Source organism: Dendropsophus ebraccatus, chromosome 5, assembly GCF_027789765.1.
Source record: "Dendropsophus ebraccatus isolate aDenEbr1 chromosome 5, aDenEbr1.pat, whole genome shotgun sequence".
NCBI classification, from domain to species: Eukaryota; Metazoa; Chordata; class Amphibia; order Anura; family Hylidae; genus Dendropsophus; species Dendropsophus ebraccatus.
The window spans coordinates 141627837-141639200 of NC_091458.1; the positions used below are offsets into that span (position 1 = coordinate 141627837).

Genomic DNA, 11364 nt, shown 5'->3' on the forward strand with positions numbered 1-11364 from the left:
TAAATCTTACACCCTTGTCTCTGCTCTTACTTTCTAGACATACTTGACAGAATTTCTGCAGCAGTTTGCCCAGCAGCCATGTTTTTCTGTGTTCTCTAATCACTTGAATGACAATGAACGTCGGATCCTCCAGTCCATCGGTATATGAGCGGTCGACATTCGTCAGATGAGAAATTAGAGTCAATACTTCCTGGCAGGACCTACTTGCATAAGCTGAGAACCTGACCCCTCTCTTTTGAGGAGCCACTGTGGAACCTTGTAGACGTGGTCTGTTTCCTTTTCATCCTATTCGGACAGACATCCACTGGATTGCCATGAACTTTTACCAGATAATAGAATTAAGGTGGCAAATTGTGAGCGCCAAGGAGGATGGCCATGAATAACTCATGAGCTTACAGTGTAATGACTGATGTCAGCGGTAACCAGCAACTCTGTTCACAACATTTAGCACTTTGGTTCTATGTCTGCTATTTTGGCTCCTGTGGTTAATACTTTTTTTTTCTATCATAGTTATATTTGAGAAGTACATGGTGCCTTGTACTATGATGCATAGAATTAATAATGTAAAAAGGCACAAGGCTGTTGAGTGGCGAGTCTACTTGGTGCCCGCCACCTACTCTCAGGCTGGAAAGAGTGTCAATCGGGTGGAGCAACCCGCAGCCGGACAGTCGACTTTGCAGTTTTTATTGCTGCTATAGAATGATGGACTGTTTGGAGGCATGTATCAGGAAAATCTGGTCATGGCATAAAGATTCCTCTAAAGTCCTTGAGGATTTAGCTGGATCAACTTAGTTTTCTTCGGCAAAACTTAAAATATAAATTTTTGGTAAAAGCGATTGGTATTCTGAGGAGTGATCTATCAGTTCTGCTTGTCCTGACCCAATGCCGGGGCTTTACTAGTAACTGAGAACCTATAAACAATGAATAAAGCAGTCGTCCTCTTGATCGTGTGCTCATACATGCATAACCTTTCACAAAAAAAACCATGAATTTGAAGACAATTGAGGTTTTCGCCATTAAAGGGTTATTCTGACAAAACAGTTTTTAAAATATTTTTTTTCATAGTTATGTAACTCTGTAAAATAACTTTCTTATAGAAAATGTTAATTTTCAGGCTTTCAGTAACTGGCAGCAGTAAAGGGCAACATGCTCCCCTCTGCTGCCCCCAGTGACTGTATAGAAAACTGCAGGGCTTCAGAAGCCCCTGGTCTTTGCACAGATATCGCTAGTGCTATTGGCATTAGTATAGACATTATAGTTGGTGAAGCTGTCTGTGTCAGTAGCACTGCAGCCACACTGAAGCAGAGCAAGCGGGCAGCAGCTGCAATGTTCCCAACGCAGGCAGCTTTCTCAGATGTGATGTCGATACAGCCTATGGCTATGGCTGTATCCCAGTTTTCCGGGTGGGCAGACAGCGGGAATCATTACCGAGGGTTCAGGTACGTACGAACCCAATCCGAACTCTGTTCGGACCATCCCTAATCAGAATAACTTAGACATTAGGGAAGGCTTAGTATTACTAGTGTGGCAGAATAGAGACCAGGGGCTTCTGAATCCATGAAGTTGCGAACACAGCCACTGGTGGGGGCAGAGAAGCTGTGTTGAAGTTAAAGGGGTATTCCACTCAAACATAACTTATCATATGTTGCTGCCCATGGTGAGACTAACAATTCCTTCCATACTTATTATCTTCTCAGTCTCCTGCTTTCTGCTGAAGAAACAAATCTGTGTGTGAGCCTCTATCTCCTCCTCCCTTCTGAGATGGCTGAAGTAAACTGCCAGGCTTTATCTGCAACTTTGTACTGCTGAGAGGGTTAATCTGAGGTCAGGTTGCTGATGAAATCGCTGTGACTCACCCTCCTGGCATTACAGAAAAGCTACACTGTTGCAGATAATGCCTGCCAGTGAATTGTTTATATCAGCCGTCTCAGAAGGAGGAGGAGGAGGAGACAGAGAGAAAAGCTCTCACACAGATTTTTGTGTCTTCAGCAGAAAGCAGCTGCTTAGAACTGGGGGAAAAAGGCTGAATAGATAACAAGTATGAATTGTTGGTCTCACCATGGTCGGCAACATATCAAAAGTTATGTTTGAGTGAAATACTACTTTAATAGGAGCCTGAAAACCTACATTTTCTTCAATAAAGTTTTTATACAGAGTTATATGCATTTTATGTAAGAAGTGTAAAAGAAATATCAATTTCAGCGGAATACCCTTTTATGGAAAATAAAATCTATGAATAATTTATATCATGTAAGGTCCCAAATATTTTGTACCGTTAACTAAGATATGCCTGTGTATTGTTTGCTGAGCAAAACTTACAATGGGAACAGTGTTACATGCTGCCGAAATGAACGGCATATTATAAACTACTTTGATCATTGCATCCTTTGTATTGTACTGTGTGTTTATATTAGACGTTTCCCTTCTCTAAAAGGTTCTTATCATTAGAATAGACCTTTATTTTTAACATTAGATGATCTTACAAATGGCTTAACAGTAGAGATGAGCGAACCTCGAGCATGTTCGAGTCCATCCGAACCCGATCGCTCGGCATTTGATTAGCGGTGGCTGCTGAAGTTGGATAAAGCCCTAAGGCTATGTGGAAAACATGGATATAGTCATTAGCTGTATCCATGTTTTCCAGACAACCTTAGAGCTTTATCCAACTTCAGCAGCCCCAGCTAATCAAATACCGAACGTTCGGGTTCGGATGGACTCGAGCATGCTCGAAGTTCGCTCATCTCTACTAAACACGTATTAAAGGGCAACACCAGTAAAAAATGTTTTCTTTCAAATCAAGTGTTCCAGTACTTATCACCTGCTGTATGTCCTACATATCTATAAATGTCTGACATACAGCAGCTGATAAGTACTGGATTTTTTCCCCCCCGCAATCTTAATGTATCTGCACTTGAATTTAATGTACTGCAAGCTGTTTCCATCTCCAGCTGATGCTGACAGGCTTTATGGGGCTCTAGAGATCCTGACACAGGTGTTGGTTCCAGATGTAGGACCTGCATCTTTTAGACATTTATTGCATGTCCAGATGAGAATACCACTTTAAGTGCCCAACTTCAGGTCCTTCTGACTTGTCAGTCAGTGAGCTAAGACGTATTTTTGTTTAAGAATAATAAATCCCCGAACAAAATCCCAACCAAGTCACGCGTGAAGAGCCTGTAAATTCCTTGTTGTTTTCCTTCTGCTATATATGACAATAAATCACACCATTAGTAAAATATTGCTCTAAGAGCCATCATGGACTTTTTTTTGTAGAAATTTTTGGTAATTCTTGGCATGTGCCTCTTCGCCAGCTCTAGAGTATTCAGTTTTTTTGTTTTGTTTTTTTCACCCGGAAATTATTTAGTTGCTTGTGTATGTAAAATCCTGGAAATTTGCTGATATTCAGAACACTGTACTCTGTAAACTATTAGAAACGACTTATGAAATTTTCAAATATCTTAAATGCATCATGTTTGCATTATATGTATAAAAGAGAAAAACCTGACAGAGTGTGCAGTGTTTCCTGCTGTTAGTGAAGCCACTTAACTTTTTTTTTTTATCACTGGACACTTACACCAAATGAATGAGATAGAATTAGAGGTTTTCTTTTGAGAGCCGACTACAGCACTCAGCTGTCCTCGACTTCATAGAGAATTTATTGAGCCCCGGGTCCCACAGCTCCATTCATAAAAAAGGAGCCAGGTCCCTTAAAGAGAGATCCCCGGGAGCACGGAGGTCAGACCCCCATGATCTTACTTGTCTCTTATCCCTATACTTAGTCCTTTAACACATTTAATGGTTTGAATCATGTCACCCCTTTCCTTTCTTCCTTCCGGTAACGTATCTAAAGGTTTTCTTCATGTTCTCCCTTTCCCTTCTAAGGCCATGTTCACACAACGTATGTGTTGTATAAATCATGGCCGTTGTTGCAATTTTCAACAACGGCCGTGATTTATACAACACATACATTGTATGCAAATGAATGGAATCCCGGCTGGAGCGTATACACATACACACGGGATTCCATCAGGCCGCACAGAAAACACATATCCTCTTTCTGCAGCGGCCATTCATTGAATAGCGGCCGCAGAAGACATGTCAGTTCACCAGAAGTGAAGATCATCCAACCGGTACTGCAGTACCGTCCGGGATGATCTTCAGTAACGCTGGCAGTTCTGTGATCCGGCCGGGTCACAGAACGGCAGGTGTTATACTAAGAGTGAACATGGCCTAAATCTGTATAGCCTGGAGGAAAGATCCTTTTAAGTCTTTCCCGATATGTTTCATCCCTCAAATCCTCCACCGTTTTGTAGCCGTCTTTGGACCCGTTCTATGTTATCAGTATCTTTCTGTAGGCGAGGTCTCCAGAACTGGACAAGTATTCCAAATGTGATGTCAGTAGAGCTCTATACAGCGGAATCACAATCTCCCTTTTCCTACTGGTTATACCTCTAGCTATAGAGCCCAGCGTACTATTAGCTTTCCCTACCACCTGGTTGCACTGGTGACTCATTTTAAAGCGAAAGTACCATCATGCACATCGCTGCTTCCCGGGGACGCCAGTGGCACAGTTTTTTTATTTTTTATTTTATATAAATGCTGCCCAGTTCACATGCTTAGCACTAGCCCACCCCTTCGTGATAATGCTCCATTAGACTCCATTAGACTCATGGAGCCGCATGAGAAAGGGGAGAGGATACCACCACACTGGGGGGGGGGAATTAGTGGACTGTTTGCACAGTGGGTTGTATTACAAAGCTTATACTCATGAACAGACTACTTTCTGAGGTCTTCTTTAGGCGTTGTCCAGGATCAGGATATGGGGGCCATTTTTAACAATGTAATATACAGAATTGTCTTTATTTCCACAACAGTTTCCACTATGAAGACTATTGTGTCCCTATAAAAAAAACTAAAAACTTCTGTATATAATACTTATGGGGGTTGTTTGTGAAACTATATACTGTAGATTGTTTCAAAGGCGTGTAGATATTCTCGTAGTTCACGTCTTCATAGGTTGCAGGTTCCAGTGCCAACATCTGTGGGCTGATATCTGGTGGTTTTAGTGAGCAGTTTTTTGATGAAACATGGCATTAAAATAAGGAAAAGTAGAACAGACAACAGCTATCACAACTTGAGCCAAAGCTCTCTGCCAACCCTTCATTTCAACTAAATTATGTGTCCCAAGGGTCATCTATCCCTGAATATTATTTTCGTTCTGTTTACAAGTCAGTCCTTTTTAACCCTTTAAGGACATGGCCCATTTTCGTTTTTACGTTTTCGGTTTTTCCTCCTTGTGTTTAAAAGGTCATAGCACTTGCATTTTTCCACCTAGAAACCCACATGACCCCTTATTTTTTGCGTCACTAATTGTACTTTGCAATTACAGGCTGAATTTTTGCATAAAGTACACTGCGAAACCAGAAAAAAATTCAAAGTGTGGTGAAATTGAAAAAAAAAAACGCATTTCTTTTATTTGGGGGAAATGTGTTTTTACGCCATTCACCCTGGGGTAAAACTGACTTGTTATGCATGTTCCTCAAGATGTTACGATTAAAACGATATATAACATGTATAACTTATATTGTATCTGATGGCCTGTAAAAAATTCAAACCGTTGTTAACCAATATACGTTCCTTAAAATCGCTCCATTCCCAGGCTTATAGCGCTTTTATCCTTTGGTCTATGGGGCTGTGCGAGGTGTCATTTTTTGCGCCATGATGTGATCTTTCTATCGGTACCTTGATTGCGCATATACGACTTTTTGATCGCTTTTTATTACATTTTTTCTGGATTTGATGCGACCAAAAATGCGCAATTTTGCACTTTGGGATTTTTTTTGCGCTGACGCCGTTTACCGTACGAGATCAGGAATGTGATTAATTAATAGTTCGGGCGATTACGCACGCGGCGATACCAAACATGTTTATTTATTTATTTATTTGTTTACTTTTATTTAAAACCTGGGAAAAGGGGGGTGATTCAGACTTTTATTAGGGGAGGGGGCTTTTTACTATTAACAACACTTTTTTTTTTTTTTTTTACACATATACTAGAAGCCCCCCTGGGGGACTTCTAGTATATACACTGTGATCTCTCATTGAGATCTCTGCAGCATAGATATGCTGCAGAGATCCATGAGATCGGCACTCGTTTGCTTTCGGCTGCTGCAGCCGAAAACGAACGAGTGCCGAGCCGAGGACGGCGCCATCTTGGACGCGTCCCCGGCCGGCATCAGTAACGGAGATCGCTCCTCCGGGACAAGGTCCCGGAGGAGCGATCTCCCCCACTAGACACCAGGGAAACGTTGCCTCCGGTAATCGGAGGCAGCTGTCAACTTTGGCCGCGCGGCCCCGCTTTGAAGTGCAAGTGCGGACATATGACGTACCGGTACGTCATATGTCCTTAAGAGGTTAAAGTGACTCTGTACCCACAATCTGACCCCCCCCAAACCGCTTGTGCCTTCAGATAACTTTTAAACTTGCAGCCCTGTGTCAAACTGGTGTGGCCTAGAGCAGTGATTTTCAACTAGTGTGCCGCGACACATGGTCGGGTGTGCCGCGGGGAAAGTCCCCAAACTATGGTGCCCCTGTGAAACAGGAGAAAACAATGGGGGAGAGAAACCTGGGGATGGGGGAGAAACGGGGGAGAGAAACATGGGGATGGGGGAGAGAAACAGCGGAGAGAAGCAGGGGTAGAGAAGTTTGGTGGAGATAAGCACAGGAGAGAAGCATAGGGGAGAGAAGCACGGGAGAGAAGCACAGGAGAGAAGCATGGGGAGGAGAAGCAGGGGGAGAAGTATGGTGGAGAGAAGCACAGGAGGGAAGCAGGGGGGAGAAGTATGGTGGAGAGAAGCACAGGAGAGAAGTAGGGGGGAGAAGTATGGTGGAGAGAAGCACAGGGGGGAGAAGAAAACAGGCCCAGGTTTCACACTGAGTATAAATACATTTAGAATCTATATTATTAACTATATGTATAATATGTACTGTTTTAGTGCCATTTTGGTTGGTGGTGTGTCCCGGGATTTTTTAAGTATAAAAAGTGCCGCGGCTCAAAAAAGGTTGAAAATCACTGGCCTAGAGTGTCTGTGCATTAGGCTGTCACAACCTCTCCGTCCCTCCTCCCCACCCTCCTTATCATTAGGAATGCTCCAGGCAGATTTTCTACTATTCATCACCTGTGTGAGCACGGCACATGGGCTGAATCATTAAGGCACCTGTGTAGTGTTAGGAGGAATAGGAGAATACCTGGCTGGAGCATTCCTTATGATGAAGAGGAGGGACAGAGAGGTTGTGCCAGCCTAATGTCCAGACACTCTAGGCCACGCTAGTTTGACACAGGGCTGCAAGTTTAAAAGTTGTTTTTCAGGACAATAGCTGCATCACCTGCCGAACGGACCACAGGACAGATCATGGATTAAAAGGCACTATCTGAAGGTACAAGCGGTTTGAGGGGGGGGGGGGGACAGATTGTGGGTACAGTCGCTTGCACCTTGGTCAATACTGCAATCCGGTCCCATGTTATCAGGATTGTATGTACAAGTATCTATCATCATTTTAAAGACTCCTCCTTTCTAAACCAGGAGTGTCAAGGGCCAGACAGTTCTGAAAGGTGGGACCTAGCTTTTCTACTACTCCTTTGAATGCCTCTCAGGTATAGTTAATAAATTGCTGCTGATTGTAATATGTGTAGTTTATCCAATCTACATTCTTGTTTCTCATTATGATAGGGATAAGTGATTCAAATCCAGCTTTGACTTGGTTCCGGTCCTTGAAGTTATCAGGTACCCCCCTTGGCACTCCTAAGACGTCACTATAAACATGTGGGTCAAAACTGCCAGGGACACTGTAGTTCAATGTTTCCAAATGTAAAATAATGCGCTTGGTGAGGACGAATTCTCTAAGTACTATATCAGCAGTTCTGTATTAGCAAAGAGTTCTGCAGAGAAGGGTCATGGGGCAGTGATCCCTGACAGCCTTAAAATGAGTCACCAGTGCAGCCAGGCAGTGGGTAAAGCTAATGGGATTCTGGACTGTATATAGACTTATAACTAGGGGGAAGAGTGTGTTACTAAGAATAAACTAAATACAAAAACAAGGGGACATAAACTGAGGTTAATGCCCTATTCCACAGAACCATTATCTTTGCCACCAAGGCTATTCTCTCTCTATGTTCATGCATACCTGCAGAACAAGGTTGCAAACTCTTGGCTTTCTGTCTCGCATCGGGTGCACCAAAGTGCAGATGTCTAGAGTTTGAGCTATGGCCAGGGGCAGTATATGTACGTGACTGCCTACTGGATAAACATCCTTCCGAGAGAGCTGCAGCGGCAGCAAGAAGCAACAGAGGTCACACCACTATCTTCTCTGAGAGTCTAGCATTATCCTGAAACCTCATCCTCTGCCTCCACCACCTAGTCCGGTCATCACGCCACTACACACCCTGTCCCTGAGGCGTACCAGCGCTGGCAAACCCATCGCTCTCAGGCTGTCAAAAGTTTTGATTGGTCCGGATCTGAGTGTTGACCCATACTGGTCATGAGAACAAGCTGGGAGAAGACCGCGCTAAGTGCAGTCCACTTCCAGCTCAGTGCCAAATGAGGAGTTAAATGGGTTATCCAGTGCAATTGCAATTAAGCTCCCTTTACTTCAATGGAACTGAGTTTTAAAACTCCACCTAAACTGGAGACAACAGTAGGGGGAAAGTGGCCATGTTTTTGTAGCGCTGGATAACCCCTTTAAGCTTGGAATGATAGTGAATGAAGGTCTATGAATCCCGGCTGATTTTGCTGACACAGAGCAGGGAGTGGACCACCCTTTGCACGGTCTTCTCCTGGCCCGTCTTCACTATCGGTACTGGTCCTTGGTTGTTCTCATTTTCTGTATGAGTGTGAATACTCTGACCCGAAGTGATCAAAACTTTTGACATGTCCCTCTGACATATAAAAAAAAATAATTTGTTGACAGTGACACTTTTTGCAGGATTTTTGTCATTTTTTTTATGAGTAAAAAGCTTTTTTCCTGTTGAATCCATCCAGTATGCTCCACTCTCTGCCCTCACGCCCACCTCTACTCATCACATGTCAGTGGCCTTTATTACTGTCATTTCTTCAGGATTTTCAGTATAGAATTTGCCACATGTGAAGATGACCCAAAGTTAGGGTGCAGGAATGGAGAGAGGTGAGTATCTGTATTTCTATTACACTTGCCAACAAATTTTCCAAAGTTGTTTGGTTCCGAAATAAAATTAGCCATTTCTTAATGATTTTTATGTGCTGAATTCAAATATCACAAGGAAAAATGTGAATTGTCTCTAGTTTCTATGATATGGAAGAGTTCTCATGTTACTGTTTTGTGAATTGTATAGAATACAGTATACTGTTTACTGTTCATAAACTTTTGAAATATATTCATAGGAAACTTAGTTCTATCTGAAATCAACTACTATTTACAGGCAGATCTAAGAATTTTTACAAATTAATTATGTTTATTGAACTCTGGAATGTCGCTCCTTATTCAATGGCTTCTCAAAGTGCATTTACACTACATGGGATTGTCTCTGATAAGGCCTAGTTTACATACATGCGTCCATCCGTCGGCGTTTCCCTCCGGTGCAGTAGAGAATCACCGGAGGGAAACGCATCTCTGAACTGATCCCATTGTTTTCAATGAGACAGTTCAGATGATCCGTTCTACAACTGATGTCGCCGGAACGACAGACAGACCGCACGTCAGAACGCTACATGCAGCAGGATCTTCTCTACATTTCAGCACTATAGGACAGGGGTAGGGAACCTTGCCTCTCCAGCTGCTGCGAAACTACAACTCTCATGTCTGGGATATCCAGGCATGATGGGAGTTGTAGTTTTGCAACAGCTGGAGAGCCAAGGTTCCCCATCCCTATAGTAGAAGATGCCCCCATGTATTGCTGCCCACAGTAGAGGGCTCCGGTGTCCTGCTGCTCCCTATATAGATCGCCCCCTGTAATGCTGAAGAGGAAAAAAGATGAAAACTGATTAAGTAAACGTATGGAAACTGATATTAAATGATAGGAACTGATATTTTTTTTCTGAAAAAAGGATAGAAAAACTGAAGTAAACTGATGCCTTTTTGCCATCAGTTGTGACATCAGTTGTGGTCAATATCTTTGAAAAAAAAACAGAAATGGATGCAACTAATATATGTAAACTAGAACGAACTGTCCAACAGTAATCTGCGTTTTTGCAATCCGTTTTTTTAATCCGTTTTTTGTGCATCCGTTTTGATCCGTTATTCCATCGACTTCCATTATAAAAAAAAAATGGATCAAAACAGACACTACTTTTGTGTGGAAGTCAATGGAAAAACGGATCAAAACGGATGCACACAAATGCATCTGTTTTTTTCATCCTTTTTTTTTGCAAAAAACGAATGAAAAAAACGGATTGCAGAAACGCAGTGTGAACCTAGCCTTACCCTGATACCTTTTTTCCATATTGGTCATTCTAAGATAATTCCGAATTAGACCCCACTATAGCGCAGCAAGACTGACATGTCAGCATTAGACCCCAATGTACCGCAGCAGGACTTGACACGTCAGCATTAGACCCCACTATACTGCAGCAGGAGTCACCTGTCAGTATAAGACCCCACTATACCGCTGCAGGAGTCACCTGTCAAGTATTAGACCCCACTATACCGCTGCAGGAGTCACCTGTCAGTATAAGACCCCACTATACCAGCAGCAGGAGTCACCTGTCAGTATAAGACCCCAATATACCGCAGCAAGAGCCACACGTCAGCATTAGACCCCACTATACCGCAGTAGGATTTACATGTCTGTATTAGACCCCTCTATACCAGCAGCAGGAGTCACTTGTCAGCATTAGACCCCTCTATACCACCAGCAGGAGTCACCTGTCAGTATTAGACCCCTCTACCACAGCAGGAGTCACTTGTCAGCATTAGACCCCTCTATACCACCAGCAGGAGTCACCTGTCAGTATTAGACCCCTCTACCACAGCAGGAGTCACTTGTCAGTATTAGACCCCTCTATACCACAGCAGGAGTCACCTGTCAGTATTAGACCCCTCTATACCAGCAGCAGGAGTCACCTGTCAGTATTAGACCCCTCTATACCACAGCAGGAGTCACCTGTCAGTATTAGACCCCTCTATACCAGCAGCAGGAGTCACCTGTCAGTATTAGACCCCTCTATACCGCAGTAGGATTTACATGTCAGTATTAGACCCCTCTATACCACAGCAGGAGTCACCTGTCAGTATTAGACCCCTCTATACCAGCAGCAGGAGTCACCTGTCAGTATTAGACCCCTCTATACCACAGCAGGAGTCACCTGTCAGTATTAGACCCCTCTATACCAG

The 11364-nt window shown here is 43.2% G+C and overlaps 1 protein-coding gene across 1 annotated transcript in view; it reads left to right on the forward strand.

Annotated features, from left to right (window-relative positions):
- Positions 1–2572, forward strand: part of IPO9 (importin 9) — a 48310-nt gene extending 45738 nt beyond the window's left edge. Inside the window, exon 24 of the mRNA XM_069971491.1 lies at positions 38–2572. Within this exon, the coding sequence (XP_069827592.1) occupies positions 38–148 (111 nt within the window). The 3' untranslated portion in view covers positions 149–2572. The remainder of the gene's footprint in view (positions 1–37) is intronic.
- Positions 2573–11364: the final 8792 nt, after the last annotated feature.